We start from the raw sequence: 23,292 nt of genomic DNA on the forward strand, positions 1-23,292 counted from the left end.
GTCCGTTGGGCGAATTTCCTTCTCATCACATAGAAGAGAACGGAAAATACTAGCATAAATTTGTAAGATTTTGAACTATTTTCTCTCATATTTCACCGTTTTACTTCTCTTTACCATGGTTTGCAACCAGCTAGTCTCGATTTTCAACTGGTTTAAAGCTAAGCTGAGGCAATCCTTTCTCGAACACCGATTTCAATTAAACTCAATCTAATGACTTTATCACTTTTTTGAATTTTTAGAAAGCCACGGTGAGTCGTGACCCTATCACTTGTTTAAAGTAAAAGGCATGAAGAAAGTCAGTGGCATTTTGTTTGAGGTTGATGCTATTATTAATACTATCGTTTGTGTGGCCTATTCACACGACCACTGTTATTTAATTTAGGAAAAATTACCAAAATACCCCTCTAATTTGTGGAAATTCCCGAAATACCCTTGTATCTATTTTGGTTGTATTCTTCAGGGTTTCCTAATCTTTATTCCTTCTGGACAATTGAGATCCCCTTTTGAGTGCTCAGCATGTAATTTGAAACAAATTACCATGGAAAAAAGGCAATTCTGTCTAAAAATAATGAAGCAATCATCTCCAAAGCCTACATAACCAACTCAAATTCTAGTTTTAGCATCTTGTATGATAGACAAGCAGTCTTCTTATGCAAAGCTACAAATTTTTTTATTTTTGGAGTAATTACTCTCACAACCAAGGGTATTTTGGGAATTTTGAAAAATTTGAAGGGCGTTTTGGAAATTATGACAAAATATTGGGGGTATTTTGGGAATTTTTGAAATTGAAGGGGTATTTTGGGAATTTCAAAAAAATTAGAGGGGTATTCTGGTAATTTTCCCTTTAATTTAATTGATTTGCTGGCCTGCGTTGTCATTGTGTGCATGCTGGTAAAAATTCCTACGTCCACCCTTGTCACTATCTGGCACGGCTCTGGCCAGGGGGGATCTAGGGCCCAAATTTGGGGGTGCGAAGCGGCTTTGATCTCAGCCGTCGGTTCATGCAGCGAACTGGGGGTGAACTAGGGGTGAACTCGGGGCAAAAATAGCGCCCCGAGTTCACTCCTAGTTCACCCCTAGTTCACCCGTCTCGCGAGGTGTGGGTCGAACCTGGGACATTTCGACTGCCGCATGAATGCCCTACCACCACGCTAGCGCGCGTCGCTATTCATGTTGGCATGGCACATGATCATACCCTAGTTTAGGCGCCCCTACTTTACCCTTAGTTCATCCCGACTTCACCCACCCCTAGCTTACCTGCCCCTAGTTCACCCTCAGTTCACCCACCCCTAGTTGACTACGTGATCCTATGGCAGAGATTAAATCCGCCTCGTGCCCCCAAATTTGGGCCTTAGATCCCCTCTGACCCAGAGTCGTGCCATATAGTGACGAGGTACGTCCACCGTCTTCCAGGTTCGATGTTATACCTGCAAAATGTTAAAGCGCATTCGCACGGCAAGGCTTAGCGCTGACAGCTCAGCAGCAGCAAGCTTGAACGAAGCTCGCGCTCTCTCTCTCTCTCTCATTCACACACACACACACACACACACACACACACACACACACACACACACAGATTATGGAGCATAAGGAGCTTCATGCAGTCATGGTGCCCATGCCCATGTTTGGCCACATCTACCTGCTCCTCCATTTTGCCAAATATCTTGTTGCGCGCTTGAACTTCACAGTCACCTTTGTTAACAATTATTTTTACCACCACCGCATCCTCGCACATGAGACGTCCCTCTGCAGCACCAATGGAGAGCTTCGCTTTGAGTGGGTAGAGAATGGCCATCCAAATTAGTCTTCGTCGGCTAAACACTAATCGACATCGAATTCCAGAATACATCCTAGGAGATGGAGGTTACTTGAACCCGTCATGGCTTGTCATACCTTTTCCTGATGCGGAGCGTGATGATATCCTGCAACAATTCAACTACAAACTTTCCAGTACACAAACTGTTGTGAAGCAATCATTTGGAAGGTTGAAATAGATGTGGGGTTATCTGCAAAAACGGGTGAGACAACGAGACGTGGAGCTCTTGCCAAAAGCCATTGCCACATGCTGCATTCTACATAACATATAGGTGGACTTTTCTGTACCGTTTGATGATGATGGCTTTGTCCACGACGAGTAAGCTCCACAACCTGTAGGAGTTGCAGCCAGAGGATTGACCACCAGAGACGTCTTGCTTGCTAACATGTGAGATGGTCACATGGACTACTTTGTAGTACTCTATAATCAAGGATTTGATCTAGACATTGTTATGATGTCTATACATTGGTTTATCTATGTTTGGATCAACATATCGCCATGAGGGAGACAAAATTACTTTGGACCTTTATCTGAGAGAGAGAGAGAGAGAGAGAGAGAGAGAGAGAGAGAGAGAGAGAGAGAGAGTACCAATAAAGTGTCTATGATTAACATGTCACAAACGTTTTTGCAGTTAAGTCATTGCGCCTTAATTTTAAGTGGTGGACTACTTCTTTTGGTGCTCCCAATGTCCCCTTAGCACCCCTATCCGGCCATTCACCCGTGAGCGTCGCTTTCGCTTGATCCCTCGTGAGCTTCCTTCTGCTGACATGTCACTGGGCCCACCACCATCGTAGGTGGTGTTTGTTGCTCGCTTGTGTTGTCATTGTCGGCAGACATGGTGTGGTTATCTTCTTTGTTGCCTGTAGGTGAAGAAGTTAAGAAATCAGGGTGAAGGCAACAATGCAAAAAACAAAGAAACAAGGGCCAATTTTCATAGGGACTTGCATACCTAGGGGCATTGTGTCATCTTCCATAGACTCAACCAACAATCCCCTGATGTCAGCATTGCCGTCTCCGCTAAAAGCATCTGCATTTTGTTGTAGAGTTTGAATAGAAAGTCTTCTACATGCAATCCTTTTGTGCGCCGCTCGATTTGATTCATTTGCAAGTAACTAGACCATCATAGGGAATCTTCTTCTCATAGTCGTTGAGCCTATTGAATAGAAAGTGTACTTTGTCCCACTTTGTTTTGCATTGGGCCTTATTGCGCATGACGCCTCGTGCACAACAACCACTTGCCAACGGTCACGACGAGTGCGTTCATTAACCCCTCCTTCACTCTAGCGTATATGTACTTCTTTCTTTGTCTCAACCAAAGTAATGATCTCGTGGAGCCGCCAATTAGTTCGTGCAGTCATTTGTGGGGGCGGGGTCATGAACGATGGGGTTAGTGCTCCCTCATTTGAGGCGTTGCTATCACTAGGGTAGGCCCTGATGGGAGGCTTGCTTGATTGGTGTTGGTAGAGCAGATGCTAGACGTGCAGACAATGGCAACGACATTGTGGAAGGCAATGGATGCGGTATTGAAAGCAAGGATGGCCTTACCAAAACTGGCCGCACTTGAGGTAAGTGGATGGTTGGGTTAGGACGGAGTCCAGTGTGTGTGAAGGCTGATTGGGGAGGTGGTGTTGTGGGCCCCCAAGTATATGAGCCGCATAGGGCTCCAATTGACGATCTTCCTTGCAGTGGCTACAAGCTATACCCTATTTTGTTGGAGTTTTCTTGAGGTGATCCCTTTTGTGGAGCCATTGGACGGATTGCCGTCGCCAACTCTTCGATCGTCAGCATCACTTTGTCGAGTAGGGACTCCGTTGGTAGGATGGATGAAGGCACCTCCTTGCCATCGTTGTTCCATTCGTTGTTGAGAACCATTGACAAATTCTCTCGAGAGATGACTGTAGAAAAACGAAGAGGATCATTACTGACATCAGTATGTAGTAGCCCTCCATCGCAATGTACACACAACCTTGCAAAACTATGACCCATGTACCAAACGAAAAGATTGGACACACACATGTGAACAGAGAACATTAGTTATTTTAGTTTTATTACTTTATCTAAATCATAGAAATGATTAACCACTCAACACAACAAAATAATGGTAGTAAAGCACAAACTCATTTGATTACTTAATCGAAATCATAGAAATGATTAACCACTGAACATAACGAAATAATGACATCCGATTCTAAAAATTAAAGCACAAACTCATTTGAAACTACCTCATGAGGGAGTGCCATAAAAGCCTTTGGCATTGAGGAATAGAGGAAGGCGAGGCATGCTGCAGAGAGAGAGAGAGAGAGAGAGAGAGAGAGAGAGAGAGAGAGAGAGAGAGAGAGAGAGAGAGAGCGCACATGCCATGCGCCGACCGTTCAAAGTAACTGTGGATCTCCACCGGCCGTACTAGCCTCTTTGAGCACATGCACCGTTGGCTGGAGCCTTACCGGACACCACCTGCCATTAGACTACGCACATGTTGCACGTCTAACCCAGAATCGGTGGAAATTCTGTCAACCCTGATGGTAATTGGTTATGCAGGTTGACTGCGCAGCCCCAATCTCTTCAGGCGACCATGCCTATTGCAAGCAACATATTGTTAGAGTTTTGTACAACGTCTTTGCAGCACTCCATAGGACTTTGCTGATCATCGATCTAATTGAACAGTAGCCTGCTCAAACAGTGGCATACCTCATTGTTAAACAAGAAATGCTAAACAAGAAATGTTGCATACAATAGTAGCCTGCTCAAGCAGTGACATACCTCATTGTTAAACAAGAAATGCTGACAATACTTAAAAATGTCCAGAGGCAGGAAAACATAATTGTCGATTGTACTTGGGAAAGAAAGCCCGAAGGGAACATGGTATCAATACAAACGCGATGATCTTAAGGTAAAAAAAAAAAGCTCGATACAGAAACTACTAATTTTTTCTGCAATCTCCGGGGAAATACTGCATCCAACAAGCCTTGAGAAACCTGCAAAACAGTTGCGAGTCAGCAAAACGAACTAACTAACAATTAGATCAAAAGAAAAACTATTGAGGCAAGAAACAAAATTTTATCAATAACCTTCATAATTTCAGTGGAATCTCCCGTCATTTCGTAGCATGTTCGCTTGCCTTCGTATGCTCTGCAAGGCATGGTTTCTAAATAAAGCTGCTCTGACACGCAAAGCTCTCTCTCTTGATTTTGACTTGTAATGCACACCACACAGAGGCTCGCCATCATTTGGATGGGGGTCAACCTGCTCATTCGGTTCGACCTCCCCGCGTAGCTGCACAAAGTTGTGCAAGAGGCAGCAAGCGCCTATCACCGTGGGTGCTATTGCCAGATCGACATTCAACTCGTGAAGTATGCGCCATCTATTCTTCAAGATACCAAACACATTCTCCACTTTTACTCTGCCTTTTGAAAGATGCCAATCAAAGTGCCGCTTTTGAATTAAGTGTTGCCCACCTTTTGAACGAAAGGGCTTCACACCAAAAAAGTTGTGGCTTTGTAAGCTGAGTTTGCAATCAAGTAGGGTCGGATGCATTCGCCTTGCAGTTGAATTGTGGGACTGGCGATGGCTCGACCACTCTTCAACTGTTGGTAAAGACTACATTCTTTGAAGTGCGTTGAGTCGTGCGTGCTACCAGGGGACAACACATACCACACTCCAAAAAAGCTTATGGGAGTCGACTATGCCTTGTAGAAGAATGGGGAACCATGTCTGCAAATGTACTATGCAGGAAATTTATCCTTTGATGGCTTCCTTTGCAGTCTAATATGCGTTCCATCTATGGAGCGTGCTACTTGTGGAAAGCCTGTAATAGCTTCAAATCCGTCCATTATGCTTTTAAGCCTTTCACCCTCAGGTAAGCAAATATGAAAGCGTGCCAACATGTTACGTTGGCTTAAAATGCGGCTTATATTCATGGTGTACTTTCGTATAGTGGACTCCCCGATAGGGTAAAGACAAGTAATTGATTTGGAAGAATGACCATGGGCTAGTCTCCACAATACACATGCTAGTGCCAGATCACCAACTACGGGAGCACGGACAAAAAAATCACCATTGCAAGGCAATAAAGGATCCACTTTGTCTAGGAGTGCATTGAGAGACTCATAAGACATGCGATATGCAAATAAATACTTGTGCTGGTTATTTAGATTGGCTTTTGACCATAGCCGACTGTGAATTGAGGTCCAAAAAATCTCTTGCCTTGGAAATACCCACCACTAACACGGCTCGTAGCACCATGCATCAGGCTCCAATAAACTCATGAAAACTCCCCACATCATGAAGTGCATGAAGTACAACATGCGCTTCAAGTGTATATTGTGTCTCCCGTATGGAAGCGGACGGCATTGCCAAAGTTGTTGATCTTGCATGCATATAGCAAAGAACTATAGTAACCAAAATATATGCAAACTTTCCATCCTACACCCACAAGACTACTCATAAAAATTCTAGTCAAATGTTAAAGTAAGTTCGAAATGAATTGAGGTCAATATGGTTACCTTATGCAATCATAAATCTAGGATGCTTCAAAATCCAGCTACTCTCTCGATCCCTGCAAAGCAGAAAGCATACACTCATGAGCTTCATGATAATATAAATGGATTGCAGCCTTGCTAGAGAATATTACATTTACTTACTAATCCCGGACTTTAGCTAAAATCTTAGCAAGCTTGTCATAAAATCTAATATCTAACCAACCCAAATGATTTTCTCATATTAAATTGATCACTTAATGTGGGAGAATAAACGGGAACAAGTGTTAAGATATAGATATGTGCTTATAGATCTATCTCAACACGGGGCCAATAGTAAAGGGGCCCAAATGGGAGATGGTCTATCAAGAGCAAGGCTAACCAATGGAGCATAAGACCTTAGGGTTAGCTTCATTCAAGACCTCCAATAATGTGTGTAAAAGTCCTTTGACCTTAGGTAAGCTAGGGCTGAGCTTGAGGTGGGAACCTGGCCCAAGCTCGAGGTGTTTGTCCTGCTTGAGGTGCTTGTCGTGCTTGAGGTGTTTGTCCTGCTTGAGGTGCTTGATTAAGGTACTTGAGGTGCTTGACTTACTCCATGCTTGAGGTGCTTGACTTGCCGCTTGATTAAGGTGCTTGAGGTGCCTTGACATGCTTGCCTGAGATGCTTGTGGGAATACCCCCTAGTCCAAGTGCTTTGTCATGCTTGATGACTAAGGTGCTTGAGCTCCTAAAGTCAAAAGCATCCCTACAAGAGGGGGGGCGAGCCCTTTTCCTAGGGATTAGAGAGAGAACACACACTCACACTCACAAGGGAAGTCCCAGCTTGAAGAGGCAGCAAGGACACATGTCAGGTCCCTACCCATGTTACCTTCATGTGTTGCTTGAAGCCTATTGGCTAGGCTTCAAAGGGGTCCAATGATAAATTACTTGAATTATCTAATTGTTTTTGCATTTATCAAGTCCTCTCTCTCAAAGGGGAAAAGGGGACACTTGTCCCAAGGCTATCCCTGTTGCTTGTAATGGCTTCTTCTTGTGATTGGCTAGGCCTGGAGGGGTCCAATGAGCTTCAAGCATGAGCTACAAGGGGGGGTCGACCCAAGCAAGCTAGGGGGGTGCTTAGGGGGTATACTCACCCACACACACTCACAAGCACTCTCATTGTGTACTATGCAAAGTGCAAGAGCTCCCTCTCCTTCTCCAAGCAAGTAGAGGTTGAGAGCCTACACCAACACTCTTGGCTATGGAGTGCAAATCCAACCAAGAGCCATGCTTCAATGCTTAAGCTTGCCATCTCCTTCTTCTTCATTACTATGCTATTATGTATGCTAGCAACAAGAGTATGATAAGTGAGGAACTAATTCTTTCTCCTACGAAATGTTTCTTCTTCCTCTTCCCTACCCTCATTCCCTGCTAGCTCTCTCCACCTTCGAAGGTGTTTGAGGTCTTGGGACTGAGGCTTGGGATAGTTAAAGCTTTCTTCAAGTTTATGTTATGTTTGTGATGCATGAAGCCTTCCATCTTCATGGCATCACCTAGGTCACAAGGAACACAAAGACTGTATTGTAACAAGTCTCTCTTTATGGGAGAAATCATAATACAAAGGCCTATTGGAGGGGGGACTGGCTCCACATAAATCCAGTCCTCAACTGTTGTCATGTTCTCTAAATTCTCTCTCTTGCAAAGTATTGTCTATGCCAAGTTAACTAATTGCTATGATTATGTTGCTATCTTCAATTATGTCTACCCGCTATGCTCACAAAATCATTTCTTGAAAGTACTCTCATTAAATTCCGCTACTCTCAAATTAAATAGGCAAATTCCATTACATTGGTATCAGAGCATTTGGTTTCTCTTTTCTTGCTTAAGAAGAGAGGTCCTTAAGTAGCCTATAAATGGTTGATGTTGTTAATTATAATAGAGTAAGTGGAACTGGGATCTAATATCGGTTTTGTTAAGCCCACTATGTGGGGGATGGTGCACACCTCGGGAGCTTTGGACTTAATAATGGAGTCTTTTTAGACTTGCCTACGGCTTTACCATTATTGAGCCATAAGAAGTCCGAAAGGAGCTAGCCCTTGGCAACTCTGCTATGTTAGACCTACTCCTCTACTCTCTATAATTAACCATTTTGAGCCGTGGGTGTAGATACTTAAGAGCCTATTTTCAAAGGCTAAGAGGAGTGGCAACTAAGGTTTTGTATTGCCAAAGCATACACTAAGTATAAACATAAATTTTGTATTGCCAAAGCATACACTAAGTATAAACATAAATTTTGTTAACATGGCTAACAATAATCAAGAGAGTAGAATGAACATTGATAGCTTTGATTTTGCACATGAAGGTGCTAATGATGATGCTCCCATGTTTGTGAATTATCTCGTCACTAGGTTGCAACAAGCTATGGGCAACCCTGTTTTGCAAGCCGAAGTTAATCAACAACTTCGTGCTTATGGAATTTCCCTTCCTCTCCCAGAGGAGAGAGAGCTTAGGAGGCCTCTTGAAGAGACCCCCAAAAGAAGACTCTCTCCCATTCGAGAGGAGGAATCCAAAGAGAAAGAAAACAATGACAGTCTAAGTTCTTCTGAAGATGTGGCTCCACGAAGACGGCGGTCTAGACGATCGCCTATTCCTCTCAAGAGGAAAAGAGCAACCTATAGTCCTTCTCCTCATCACTCTGAAAGGCAAGAGAGGAAACAAAGGAAGAAAAGGGCTAGGAAGAGGTCACCCTCTTCTCCTTCTTCTTCACCTTCCTCCTCTTCCGATGAAAGTTATGGCTATTCTCCTAGAGAATACAAGAGGGGAGGACATCACAAATCATTTCCTGCATGGCGAAGGTCACAAAAGCTAAAGAAGTTCAAGGAGGGAGTAAAGAGTATCTCTTTTCTCACCTATGATGGCACCTTTGGTGCTACCGACAAAGTGTTGGCCTTCATCCAGCAATTTGATGCGGCCTTTGGGGACGAGGGCTTCACAGAGTCCTCCAAGCTACGCCATGTAGCTATGCACTTCCAAAAATCAACTCGTCAATGGTGGGCTAGCCTTCGTGGCAATGGAGAAGCCCCAATGACATGGAAAACTCTACGAGTTTCCATCATGAAGCAATTTCTTCCAAGTGATACTAAAGATAAAGTTCTTACCGAATGGCGCGGCTTGAAGCTTCTCTCTCATGAGTCTATCAACAAGTATGTAGACAAGTTTTGGGATTTACATCTCAAAGCTACTGTCTTTCAAAAGATAGACTTTGTCGAGCAAAGACAACAATTCTGTGCGGGATTACCTGAAGAGATGGCCGAATACATCAACTCTCAACGGCCCGGTACTATTACCGAAGTAATCCACCACACCATGGTTGCTTCACGCATCAATTTCCATCAAGGGGCTAGACGTAATGTCAAGCCCATGGAAAACAAAGATAAAAATGATGCAAAGGGGAAATCCAATGCTCAAAATAATTCCCAAGGCACTTCCAACAACAACAATAACAACAACAACAATCGGTCCAAGGAGAAGGGAGTTTACAAAGGTAAAAACAAACTCTCTCCTGAAGAGCTTGAAGCTTTTCGCAAGGACCATAAGTGTTTCAAGTGTGGGGAGCAAGGACATGGCTATCGTTCTTGCCCCAAGAAGAATACTCGCAATGCAAAGGATCATCACTTTCCTATGCGTGGGGAAAGGTAAGAGAGCATGATGCCTTCATCTTGTTTGACCCTGGCTCTACTCTCAACTTCATATCAATAGAGTTGGCCACCAAGTTGGGCATTCAAGCTTTTGAGATGGGAGATATAGTAACAGCTGATGCAGCTTTCAAGGGACAACAAGCCTCTGTTACTCCCTTGATTGGGAAGTTGAGGCTTCATGTCCAAAGCTATGTCGACAAAGAAGACTTCTTCATCTCTCCTCTCCAACATTAGGATGTTATCCTAGGGGCACCATGGTTTGATCACATGGCTGCAAAAGAGGATGCTCATTGCAAAGGATCATCACTTTCCTATGCGTGGGGAAAGGTAAGAGAGCATGATGCCTTCATCTTGTTTGACCCTGGCTCTACTCTCAACTTCATATCAATAGAGTTGGCCACCAAGTTGGGCATTCAAGCTTTTGAGATGGGAGATATAGTAACAGCTGATGCAGCTTTCAAGGGACAACAAGCCTCCGTTACTCCCTTGATTGGGAAGTTGAGGCTTCATGTCCAAAGCTATGTCGACAAAGAAGACTTCTTCATCTCTCCTCTCCAACATCAGGATGTTATCCTAGGGGCACCATGGTTTGATCACATGGCTGCCAACATGAAGTTCCCTGAAAGGAGAATTTACTTCACCTACAAGGGAAAGAACATGTATATAGATGCTAGTGAGCGTGGTCGCACTATTCCACTTGTAAATCCTCTTTCTTTTGATAAATCAATGAAGAGCTCAGTTTCTGCGTACATGATTTATGTCAAAGAGTCTCTAAAAGCTAATAATGTTTCATCAAATGAAAATGATAGGAATCAAGAAGAGTTAGACTTGTCTACTTTTCTAAAAGGATTCCAAGATGTGTTCATCGATAATATCCCTATGGACCTACCTCCAAAACGAGGGGATGATGACCATCGTATTGAGCTCCTTCCAGGAAGCTCACCGCCTAGCAAACCTCCTTATCGAGTCTCACAAGCTCAACAAGAGGAGATTATGAGGCAAGTACAGGAATTGGTAGACAAAGAGATGGTGAGGCCTAGTTCCTCTCCCTTTTGTTCTCGAGTCCTTTTAGTGCAAAAGAAAGATGGTACATACCGTATGTGTGTGGACTATCGAGCACTAAACCATATCACTATCAAAAACAGATTTCCCGTGCCTCGGGTAGAAGATCTGTTTGATAAGCTACAAGGCTCTACCTACTTTAGTAGGATTGACCGCGTTTCACACAACATTTGGTCTTTATGAATATCTAGTCATGCCTTTTTGGCTTGACTAATGCACTAGCTACTTTCAACTGTCTCATGGAGAAAATTTTTAGACCATATCGTAAATTCACTGGAGTGTTCTTTGATGATATCATCATCTACTCCAAATCTTTGGAGGAACATAAGCAACATCTCCAAGTGATTTTTCAAGCCTTGAGGGAGAACAAACTTTTTCTCAACCAAAAGAAAAGTGAATTCTTCCTTCAAGAGATTCAATATCTAGGTCATATTATTTCTCACGATGGTATTCGTATGGATCCATCAAAGTTAGAGGTAATAAAATCATGGCCTAACCCAAGGAATCTACATGAGCTAAGAAGCTTTATTGGTATGTGTGCATACTATAGACGCTTCATAGCAAAATTCTCTCAAGTAGTAGGACCACTACACGACTTAACAAAGAGGAACATTAAGTTTGTATGGACTGCTAAGGAGAAAAATGCTTTTGAAATTCAAAGAGAAGCTTACTTCCCAACCAGTCCTCGTGCTTCCGAATCTCTCAAAGCCATTTGAGGTCCAATGTGATGCGTGTGGTGATTGCCTTGGAGCGGTTTTGCTTCAAGAAGGGCATGCCATAGCATATGAGAGCCGAAGGCTCTATAGTGATGAACGAGTCTTGGGCATTTATGAGAAAGAGCTTTTAGCTGTTCTACATGCCCTAGAGACATGGAAGCACTACCTATTGGGGACTCCATTTATCCTATGAACCGACCACCAAAGTCTCAAGTATTTCATGACGCAAACCAAGCTTTTCGACAAACAAATGAGGTGGGCAAATTTTCTTTCACAATTTAATTTCCATATTGCTCACATAGCTGGTAAGCACAATCAAGTTGCCGATGCACTTTCACGACGACCAAAAGTTAATGCGGTGTCTATAGCTACTCACAATGATCTATCCTCTATGATAGATGAGTATGCTACTGACCCTGACTTTAGAGACATAATGTCAGCCCTTGCTTTGGGGAAGAAAGAGGAACCATTCACCTTGCAGGATGGTTATCTTCTCCACGGCAATAGGCTATGTGTTACCCATTCCCTTCGTGAGAAGGTTATGTATGAATTCCATGCTCCTCCATATGCAGGGCATAGAGGTATTCAACCTACTCTCCGAGGAGTAGAGACGTATTTCTATTGGCCTACCATGAAAGTGGACATACAAGAGTAAGTTTCAAAATGTGTAGTATGCCAAAAGACCAAGTATGATAGTAGGAAGCAACCTGGATTACTCCAGCCATTGCCTATTCCAAATTCACCATGGGAGAGTATATCCATGGATTTCATCTTTGGATTACCCAAGTCTATCCATGGGAATACAGGAATATGGACAATAGTCGACATCAGGTTTAGCAAGCAAGCACATTTTCTTCCTGTCAAAAAGACTATTAAGGCACATCAAATGGCAACTCTCTTCATATCTCAGATTTTCAAGCACCATGGATTACCCACATCCATCCTGTCAGATAGAGATCCTAGAATGACCAGTAATTTCTGGAAAGGTCTCTTTGAAAATCTAGGAACAAGATTGAATTTCTCTTTGGCCTATCACCCACAAACGGATGGCCAAAGTGAGATAGCCAATCTTACGATACTCGATCTACTCAAGACTTATGTTACCGAAGTAGATCAACACTCACAATGGGAAAAGTATTTACCTCTAGTAGAGTATGCCTACAATAATACTGTACATACTTCTACGGGGAAAGCACCTTTCGAGATCATAGAGGGGAGACCTAAAAGTCCCTTGCTACTCAAAGTACATGGGAAGATCTTCGCCGCCGATGAGTATAGCCGTGACCTACAAGAATCTTTTCAAAAGATTAGGGAGGCTATAGCCATCTCTCAACAAAGGCAAAAAGCTGCTGCTGATAAGCACAGAAGAGCCTTAATGTTCAAAGAAAATGATTGGGTCTTACTCAAGTTTCCTAAGGCTCGGTTAAGGCAAACGACGGGCAAAAATCCTACAGGCCATCAAAAGTATTATGCTAAACTAGCAAAAAGATACTATGGTCCTTTCCAAATCTTGAAGCCCATCACTGAGACGGCTTATCAACTCAAGTTGCCTAACCATTGGCTTATACACAATGCCTTTCATGTAAGCCTACTTAAGCCGTACAAAGGAGATCCACCAACTGAACCAATTATTGAAGATCCTCCCGAAGTTGAAGACCAAGAAGAGGTGCTACAACCCGAAGATGTCCTTCGGCATGAAGACAAGGTATTACGACATGGTAAGATAATCCGACGGTATCTTATTAAGTTCAAAAAATATCCTTTTGAAGATGCTAGATGGATGCAAGGAGTACAACTTAAGGATAGTATGAACCTTGTCAATGCTTACAATGCTACATTAGAGTAAGCAAATGTACAAATTTCTTTTAAATGACTCATGTTTTTGCCTTATAAGACTAGTCCTCTTTTTAATTGTGCACAAATTTAACTAGTATGCATGCTTAGAATCATGTTTGTGACGACGACGTCTCTCAAACACCAAGTAGAATTTGTCACTCTACTTTGGGAGAATGAAATGGACTAAAAAGCAGACATGCTTGCGGCAGCTATGTCTCCCAAGCACCAAATGGATTAGTCATCCATCTTGTAAAGATGTCGTAGGGTAAAAAAGGGATCCTTTACCCGCTAAGTACGATTGACTAATGACTAAGGATTTATCTCTTCTACCTCATAGTCGAGGACGACTATGATTTCAAGAGAGAGGTAATGTCATAAAATCTAATATCTAACCAACCCAAATGATTTTCTCATATTAAATTGATCACTTAATGTGGGAGAATAAACGGGAACAAGTGTTAAGATATAGATATGTGCTTATAGATCTATCTCAACACGGGGCCAATAGTAAAGGGGCCCAAATGGGAGATGGTCTATCAAGAGCAAGGCTAACCAATGGAGCATAAGACCTTAGGATTAGCTTCATTGAAGACCTCCAATAATGTGTGTAAAAGTCCTTTGACCTTAGGTAAGCTAGGGCTGAGCTTGAGGTGGGAACCCGGCCCAAGCTCAACCCTACCGGCCCAAGCTCGAGGTGTTTGTCCTGCTTGAGGTGCTTGTCGTACTTGAGGTGTTTGTCCTGCTTGAGGTGCTTGATTAAGGTACTTGAGGTGCTTGACTTACTCCATGCTTGAGGTGCTTGACTTGCCGCTTGATTAAGGTGCTTGAGGTGCCTTGACATGCTTGCCTGAGATGCTTGTGGGAATACCCCCTAGTCCAAGTGCTTTGTCATGCTTGATGACTAAGGTGCTTGAGCTCCTAAAGTCAAAAGCATCCCTACAAGAGGGGGGGCGAGCCCTTTTCCTAGGGATTAGAGAGAGAACACACACTCACACTCACAAGGGAAGCGCCAGCTTGAAGAGGCAGCAAGGACACATGTCAGGTCCCTGCCCATGTTACCTTCATGTGTTGCTTGAAGCCTATTGGCTAGGCTTCAAAGGGGTCCAATGATAAATTACTTGAATTATCTAATTGGACACTTGTCCCAAGGCTATCCCTGTTGCTTGTAATGGCTTTTGCTTGTGATTGGCTAGGCTTGGAGGGGTCCAATGAGCTTCAAGCATGAGCTACAAGGGGGGGTCGACCCAAGCAAGCTAGGGGGGTGCTTAGGGGGTATACTCACCCACACACACTCACAAACACTCTCATTGTGTACTATGCAAAGTGCAAGAGCTCCCTCTCCTTCTCCAAGCAAGACGTAGAGGTTGAGAGCCTACACCAACACTCTTGGCTATGGAGTGCAAATCCAACCAAGAGCCATGCTTCAATGCTTAAGCTTGCCATCTCTTTCTTCTTCATTACTATGCTATTATGTATGCTAGCAACAAGAGTATGATAAGTGAAGAACTAATTCTTTCTCCTACGAAATGTTTCTTCTTCCTCTTCCCTACCCTCATTCCTTGCTAGCTCTCTCCACCTTCGAAGGTGTTTGAGATCTTGGGACTGAGGCTTGGGATAGTTAAAGCTTTCTTCAAGTTTATGTTATGTTTGTGATGCATGAAGCCTTCCATCTTCATGGCATCACCTAGGTCACAAGGAACACAAAGACTGTATTGTAACAAGTCTCTCTTTATGGGAGAAATCATAATACAAAGGCCTATTGGAGGGGGGACCGGCTCCACATAAATCCGGTCCTCAACTGTTGTCATGTTCTCTAAATTCTCTCTCTTGCAAAAGTATTGTCTATGCCAAGTTAACTAATTGCTATGATTATGTTGCTATCTTCAATTATGTCTACCCGCTATGCTCACAAAATCATTTCTTGAAAGTACTCTCATTAAATTCCGCTACTCTCAAATTGAATAGGCAAATTCCATTACAAGCTCCAACTGAGTGGAGAGGTAAATCTGTTGCCGTTTTGTGTCCTCCTCCTCGCGGATTCGAAGAAGACGCTCCTCTAATGCATGCCGTGATGCCTCTAGCTCTCTCAATGTTGCATTGAGTTTTTCTTCCACGTCGCGAAGTGTGTCGCATAACTTGGTCATGCCGTCACCCATGGTTCGATTCAAAACTCCTAAGAGAGACCGCTTTGACTACTTTGCCTTGCTGCCGATCACTCCCTCGAACTCAGTGAAGTCCATGGAGCTTACAGGAATTTGTGATGTACGCGAACTCACTTCAGAATTAGTCCCCACTTCCCGTTCAAGCTCATTCAAGATGTCTTCATTTTCCTTTGCAGGTCCATCACTGTCCAAACCCCCAGCCAAGCCGGTACATCTAGGGGTCTTGCACCACATCACATTTAGGATGTCAAAGAACGACACGTGCTAGGACTTGCACCAGTGAAAGATGATTTTTGTTTCTCCTTTTTGTACATCTTCTTGAGGGTATCAATTCAATTTTTTTTCATTCTCAGTGTTGTAAGTGGTATCCATCTCGGCATTGAGATTTAAAATCACGGCCTCCTAGTCCTTAAAGCAAAAGTTGCCCTTGTTGATGTGATTCCATTGTTCGTCGTAAATCCTTATTAGAGCGCGGGTAGTGTCATCATCCCATGTGAATGACGTTTGCCTAAGCCGCTTGCTTGCCTTTCGAGACACATTGCCACTGGGATGCTCTTGGCTAGTGTTGCTAATTGACTGCTCAATATTTGTACCACTTGGTTGCTCTATCCTAGTTGTCATGTCCACCTCTTGAGACTCGATCATGACCTTAACAACCTTAGTAGGTTGTGGTGGAGGAGGAGCTATGGTTCCTCCATCGCGCATAAAGTCCATGGCACGGGGAAGACCAAATGTCTTCATGAGGTTGACCTCTTGAGACAAAGGCACAAACTCTTCATAATCATCATCCGATGGAGGGCACGTGCTACCCGAAATGGGCCATGGGGGCATTGTGGGCAAAGTCCCATACATAGGAACACGTCTGGAAATTGTTCCTCCACTTGGAGGTTCCCGATCCGAATCTCGGTATGAGTATTTCGAGAACAAGTTATGGGAAGAAGTGATACGCAAGCAAGGTCACTATGGACGAGTGAATGTATGCAATGAAAAATAGACGATCCTCAATGATAATAGTGGAAGTTCCAGAAATGTAGTTATCATCTACCTGAGCTAGTTCTTGGTGAGGCACTTGCACACCACGTAAAGCGTTCGGGATGGCGTTTTCTCGAGGAGGGGGGCGTTGGCCTGCGTGAGCGGTCATTACAGGCAATATCTACAAATATTTAATGCTAGTTGTAACTTTAAACACGGTATAAGAAAGGCCCAATAGCAGTGATCAAAAGAATGCATTGTACTAAGGTCCGTGTCACGCTGGGACGGGGTGTGCAAGGCCATGCTGAGATGGCGTCGTTCCATTCGCCAATGAAAAGGCAAAACTTGGCCGCGAGCCTTTGTCAGAGGGGCGGGCAAGAGAGGCCGGCCAACTTTCTAATGAAGCGGCCAACTGCAAAAAGCGCAGGCGGGAATGACGCTCACAGGTTTTGAGACCTGCCAGTCAACTCGAAAGACGGACGCCTTACCATTTGGCTACAGCGGATTCGCTGGGGGAAGTTAGCATTGTTTAGGATATAGCATAATGTGACGCGTTTGGCTGGCCATCTTCCAAAAAGTGGAATGGCCGCGTGTCCCAATGTGACACGAACCTAAAATTGAATAATATAGGTGACCATGCCGTTATGTACCTAGGAAAAAAACATTGCTTGGCCACTAAAAAACACTTTGCGTTAAGAATGCTTTGTGATGTGATGCTAAGACCCTGCGTTAAGAATGCTCTGTGATGCTAAGACCCTGGGTTAAGAATGCTCTATGATGCTAAGTAAACATTGCTTGGCCACGAAAAAAATACCTTGCGTTAAGAACGTTCTGTGATGCTTGAGCGCTCTGTGATGCTAAGACCCTGGATGCTGAACACTGCTTCGCTTGCTGGGACACTGCACAAATACCTGCAAATTCAATCATTAAGTATTTCAATCATTGAGTGACATTTACAACGTACGCTTGCAACATTAATTTAATAACATTAAGCAGGACGTTAAGTGGAATCAGCATGGCGTTGCAGTGTTGATTGACGGACGCAAGGGATCAGTAGACAGGGTGAAACCACCTTACGAGATGCAGAAGCAGTTTTGATGGTAATCGTCAAGGCCTGCAACGCTGCAACAGCTCAACGATTGCAATTTACAGATGCTCGGTGCCCTAGCAAGGGAGGGGAGAGGCACAGGCTGTGGCGCAACAGGTCTGCATTGCATCGAAATGAACCTGCAAAGGAACCTCTTGCTGTGCATTGGAGCTAGGCGAGATAGACTGCACTTATATTGTACATGCGCTATGGCTACATAGCAGATCAAAGCTTCAACATGCAAACAGGTTAATAATAGTGAGGCACCGCTTGAACACACACCGTTTGCAGTTGCAAACGGCTAGGGGAGGGGCATGGCTTTCCGGTTCCTGCGGTGGCAGAAGCACGTTCGAACTACGGTGAGCTAAGGTCCAAATAGGTGATGGGGTAGGCTGGAATCTTCACCGCATGGCGCGTGCTTTTGGGTGCATGTGCGCACCTTAAGAGAGAGAGAACAACGGTGAGCTGATGGGATGTCTCATAAGTGATATTGTGGGGCATCGCCTTTGTGTGATTCTGGAGGAGCCAGGGAGTAGACGGAAAGGATTGGAGGTGGAGAGTATACGATGCGCGCACGCGCGCACACACACACACACACACACACACACACACAAAGTGGGATTGGGCTCTAAAGAGCACGAAGAAAGCTTAACCGCCCCCCAAGTTCCAGAATCCAACCGGTTAGACTCTCTCTCTCTCTCTCTCTCTCTCTCTCTCTCTCTCTTCGCGGGCGTGAAGGTTTGTGTTGGGTGTCGGCTCCACCGTGCGAGTGCTTTAGCAGGAAATATGGCCTGCTGCCCTAGTGCCCCACCATATCCACCGCTTTCCAAATCGTACTGCCTAGGTTGTGGCGTGGAGGTTTGTGTTGGTTGTCGACTCCGGAGTCCGCCGTGTGAGTGCCGTGCAGGTTTGTGCTGGCTATCGTCGCCTGCTCTTTGAGGTCGATGCTATTTACTACGATATCGTTTCTGTGATCTATGTTATTTAATTTAATTTAATTTAATGTTGTTTGAGGTAATGCTACTACTATCGTTTGTGTGGCCTATTCACACGACCACTATTATTAAATTTAATTAATTTGCTGGCTTGTTGAATATAGCGCTGCCGTTGTCCGCACACTGGCAAACACCTGGGTCCACTCCTTCAATGCTATGTGTCATGATGAGCAAACTATTAAAGCGCATTCGCACGGCAAGGCTGAGCTCAGCAGCAAGCTTGAACGAAGCTTGCTCTCTCTCTCTCTCTCTCTCTCTCTCTCTCTCACTCACTCACACTCACACACACACACACACACACACACACACACACACACACACACACATGCTGGCAAACACCTGGGTCCACCCCTTCAATGCTATGTGTCATGATGAGCAAACGGTTAAAGCGTATTCGCACGGCAAGGCTGAGCTCAGTAGCAAGCTTGAACGAAGCTTGCTCACTCTCTCTCTCTCTCTCTCTCTCTCTCTCTCTCTCTCTCTATCTCACACACACACACACACACACACACACACACACACACACACACACACACAATGCACACAGATAGCCTGCGCACATGCAGGGTCCCGGCCAGTCTCAGCAGCCGCAACCAACCACCGGCCGATATCATCCACTTTGCGCACATGCCGTGGCGGCAGCAGCATCACCGGCCTGCCATTGGTCGTTATTGTGCGCACATGGAAGCTAAGCAGCAGGCGGTGAGTTGGATGACGTTGGCGCAGACCATTGTGTAGAGTTTGGACGCATGTTGCGGGCGTCATCTGCCATCTTTAGGCAGCCACCGCTTTGCTACCGTTGCAAACGGCTAGGGAAGGACACGCACTTTTCGACGAAAGTGGCAGAGAAACGATCTGCTACAGTCCAAAACAGTGGCGAACCAACATGGAATTTGAATCGGCCGGGAGCCTGCCTCAGGACTAAGTGGCACGGGCATAGGAGGGTGGGATCTATGGCGTAGTGGTTAGGGTGTGCGTCTCTCTTGAGTGAGGTCACGGGTTCAAGTTTACTTTCAAACCTCGGATACCGTAGTTTATTTTTTACAAAAGTAATCTAGAGTACCCACATTCCAAATCTACGACCCACAATCCCCGGTCGTAGATCCCACCCTCCCATGTCCGTACCACTTAGTCCTGAAGGCCTGAGCCTGTGGTTGGTGCATGTGCGCACCCTAAGAGGATGGAGCATAAGGAGCTTCATGCGGTCATGGCGCCGCTGCCCATGATCGGGCACATCTACCCGCTCCTCCATTTTGCCAAATATCTTGTCGCGCGCCTGAACTTCACAGTCACCTTTGTTAACAATTATTTTTACCACCACCGCATCCTCGCACATGAGACGTCCCTCTGCAGCAGCAATGGAGAGCTTCGCTTTGAGTGGGTGGAGAATGGCCTACCGCCAGATTACGACTTCAACAATGTCTGGCAAACTCAAGACGAATTTTTTCAAGGCTGCTTTAACATGCAGGCGCCTCTCAAAGCTCTGATGGAGAGCTTGAAACAGAAGCATCCACCTGTTTCTTGTGTGGTTTTTGGGTCATTTTTGTTTGGGCTCATCATGCAGCCATGGAGCTCGGAATTCCAGCTGTCTTTTTCTGGAGCCAGTCGGCTGCTGTCTTTTCCATCTATCGCCACGTGCCTCTGTTAGATGCCAACGGCTTCTTTCCTTTCAACAAAGAGTCACCAGGACCAGGTAAATCAAAGCTTTGTGGGTGGAAATAGCTGTGTCTTGGAGTTTATATGTATTGTATAGGTTTTAAGTTCCATGGCCATCATGAAATTTATCTGCAGAGGTGAAGCCTTGAAACCTTGAAACTCCTGAAATGTGTCAGGTGGTGCTGAAATGCCCCCACATGAAACCTGAGTTGAAACACCCCACTCGTAGAAAAGAGAAGACAAATGTCGTAGCAAAGACATCAATACAATAAAGAAAGGCACTGAACACAAACGGCTGCACTTTGTGAGCCATAGTGTAGGAAAAACAGCTGCATTCGGAATGAAACACTTGGCAGTAAAAGGCATCGACGGAAGTAGAGGTATCTATGGGGAAGGTGAGTAGCCATCACACACAGGGAAAAAAAGCCGCATTCGGAATGAAGTGTTTCGGCGTCGACGGAAGCAGACGTATGGGTGTGGAAGGTGGAGTAGCCATCACACAAAACATTGGTATACTTTACGAGCGTAATGTGATGTTAGGTAAGCATGGACAGTAACAGGATGGATAGGTGGCTACCAGGGCTTGCCAAAAAGATTTTTTTTGAACCAAAGAAAATAAGGGCACACTTAAAACACTTACAGTTTTTAGGTCAAAATTTGAAGCATTTGCTGGTATTTACACGCAAACTTTTGCCGGTTTTCTTAATGGCAGATGTTCTGTACTTAATCAATTGACTGTCTTTCTCTTTTGTGACGATGCAAATGATAGAGTGCAAGGAAGACGATGCTCGACTTGTGTCGTACATACCTGGAGTTTCTCCTCTTTACCCTGAGGACTTACCTACATTTCTCCTTGTAGAGGACAGAAGCGATAAACATCTGAAATTTATGGAGTTGCAGTTTGATTTATTGAAAGAATGCAAAACAGTGGTAATCAATTCTTTCTATGAGCTTGAGAAAGAGACATTCGATGCATTGCAAGGAGAATCACTCTCTGTTTACGCTGTGGGTCCGTTGCTCTCCTCGAAACAAACAGTCGGGAGCTCAAAGCATGTTGCAAACTTCTGCCGCACGGTTCAACAAGATGGCGTGGAAAGCATCAAAAGAGATGAGTGTTTGAGATGGTTGGACACGCAGAGTATGCAGTCTGTGCTTTATATCTCTTTTGGTACTCTTGTAAGCCCCGATCCTGAGAATATGAAGGGCATTGCTTTGGCACTTAGAGAGAGTAAGCAGCCCTTCGTATGGGCCTTCAAGCTTACATCGTTTTACGACCATTTGTCAGGGGAATACAAAGGAATTAGCTCAGTTGCAGAAATGTTGCCAGAGCATTTCTTAGAGGACACAGTAGATTATGGGATCTTGGTCCCATGGGCTCCTCAGCAGGATGTGTTGGCTCACCCTTCTGTGGGGGCCTCTTTGATTCATTGTGGATGGAACTCTACACTGGAGAGTGTGAGCATGGGAGTGCCCATAATTCCTCTTCCAATGGCTTCTGACCAAACAACCAATTCCAAGTATGTGATTGATGTGTGGAAGGTGGGAGTGAGGCTCGAGTTAAACAAGAGTGGCAAGGTAGACTCTGCAGATTTGATTAGAGTTCTGAACGTCGTCTTTCACGAGGAAGAAGGACAGGAGCTGAGGAAGAGAGCTGGCAAGCTCAAAGAGGCAGCTAGGAGAAAGTTTGAGATCAGGTCGAAGAATGATATGCACCGGTTTTGTGAAGCATTGATGCACACCATCGCTTAACAGGGCAGCATTTGAGCCTTGAAATGCTACTCTTATCTGATTTACATGTGCTTTGCATTTCATTTGTTGTTGAATTAAAATTGAGTATAGTAGTATGACACTCTCTCTTATTGCTTCACTTGATTTAAGCCTATGTTGTTTTGAAGGTTACTAACAATTTCTTTAGCTAATTTCTCTCTCACAAAGTTGCAGTCACTGATGGGGAAAACATAATTTTCACGAACCCAAGCGGGTCGTCCGCTCAATCAATCGGCTGTTTTGATTTATCAGCTAGCTCAAGGCTGACACTGGTTGCATCATAGTTTCATGCATTTTCCCTCTTCTTTCACAACCATCTCACACCCTTTGCAAAGATAGCTAAAGTGCCAAACTAATGAAACAAGCCAAAAATTAAAGCATTTTACCAGTATCTATAACTACAATTTTCATGAAGGTCCAACATAAGTCATAACTGGGGATTTTTTATTTCAACTGGGAAAATTACACTGGTATACCCAACGCACAAGGAATTTGCTTCCATGGCATCTCGATTCTCACTTCCATCGTGTTTGTAAGTGTAATACTCAAGAAAATTTAAGGTGAGAGTAAGTCTTTGTGACCATATGCGCAAGAGGTGTGCCATCGATAGTGGATAGTAATTTTTCTCTGTGTTCAATTGGCATGAGGACAACGAGAGAGAGAGAGAGAGAGAGAGAGAGAGAGAGAGAGAGAGAGAGGGCACATGCAGGGCTACCGCACCCTGTCTCCTGCTGCGCGCGGCTGACCTGTGGCTCCCACCCTGTTGCTTATTGATGCACATGCATGAAATGGGATCCTCTGGCCAACTCGGTAGTGGTATGTGCTAGAGCCGTAAGCCCATTATTGATCAAAACCAAACAGACAATTGCATATCTAGAGACTGTCTGAACCGTTTGGGTGGTAGGCGGACCTCAACCTCTGGACTAAAGAACACGGGGTCTTGAATGAAGATCCCGTCATGTGATCCACAGAGCAGAACCTCACGCACAAAAGTAGATAGCTTGTGCACATGCAAGGTCTCAGCCAGTCTCAACAGCCGCAGCCAACCACCGGCCGATATCATCCACTTTG

At 44.5% G+C, this 23,292-nt stretch overlaps 2 protein-coding genes and 1 pseudogene across 2 annotated transcripts; 1 reads left to right on the forward strand and 2 right to left on the reverse strand.

Moving 5' to 3' along the window:
* Nucleotides 1–4,101: 4,101 nt before the first annotated feature.
* LOC147464975 (uncharacterized) lies at nucleotides 4,102–20,134 on the reverse strand. Its single transcript, XM_086517294.1, has 6 exons — nucleotides 19,970–20,134; nucleotides 17,794–17,830; nucleotides 17,531–17,627; nucleotides 6,319–6,371; nucleotides 4,577–4,791; nucleotides 4,102–4,484 (listed from the first exon to the last, which is right to left on the reverse strand). Exons 1-4 carry the CDS (start codon nucleotides 20,132–20,134, stop codon nucleotides 6,320–6,322), a joined length of 351 nt encoding a protein of 116 aa, XP_086373420.1. The 3' UTR covers nucleotides 4,102–4,484; nucleotides 4,577–4,791; nucleotide 6,319.
* LOC147464976 (uncharacterized) lies at nucleotides 15,213–16,058 on the reverse strand (annotated as a pseudogene).
* LOC147464977 (linamarin synthase 2-like) lies at nucleotides 20,000–22,301 on the forward strand. The gene is made up of 2 exons (XM_086517282.1): nucleotides 20,000–20,491; nucleotides 21,224–22,301. Exons 1-2 carry the CDS (start codon nucleotides 20,365–20,367, stop codon nucleotides 22,201–22,203), a joined length of 1,107 nt encoding a protein of 368 aa, XP_086373408.1. The 5' UTR covers nucleotides 20,000–20,364; the 3' UTR covers nucleotides 22,204–22,301.
* Nucleotides 22,302–23,292: the final 991 nt, after the last annotated feature.

The sequence above is a fragment of the Adiantum capillus-veneris genome, chromosome 1 (assembly GCF_014529385.1).
Source record: "Adiantum capillus-veneris isolate H3 chromosome 1, ASM1452938v2, whole genome shotgun sequence".
Taxonomy (NCBI): domain Eukaryota; kingdom Viridiplantae; phylum Streptophyta; class Polypodiopsida; order Polypodiales; family Pteridaceae; genus Adiantum; species Adiantum capillus-veneris.

Coding starts and splice junctions, on each gene's coding strand:
- LOC147464975 (XM_086517294.1), bottom strand. CDS start 20,134: ATGTGCGAGGATGCGGTGGTGGTAAAAATAATTGTTAACAAAGGTGAC. Junction 17,831..19,969: donor TTATGCTCCATCCTCTTAGG/GTGCGCACATGC, acceptor GCAGCGTTGCAG/GCCTTGACGATTACCATCAA. Junction 17,628..17,793: donor CAAAACTGCTTCTGCATCTC/GTAAGGTGGTTT, acceptor TTGAATTTGCAG/GTATTTGTGCAGTGTCCCAG.
- LOC147464977 (XM_086517282.1), top strand. CDS start 20,365: ATGGAGCTCGGAATTCCAGCTGTCTTTTTCTGGAGCCAGTCGGCTGCT. Junction 20,492..21,223: donor CAAAGAGTCACCAGGACCAG/GTAAATCAAAGC, acceptor TGCAAATGATAG/AGTGCAAGGAAGACGATGCT.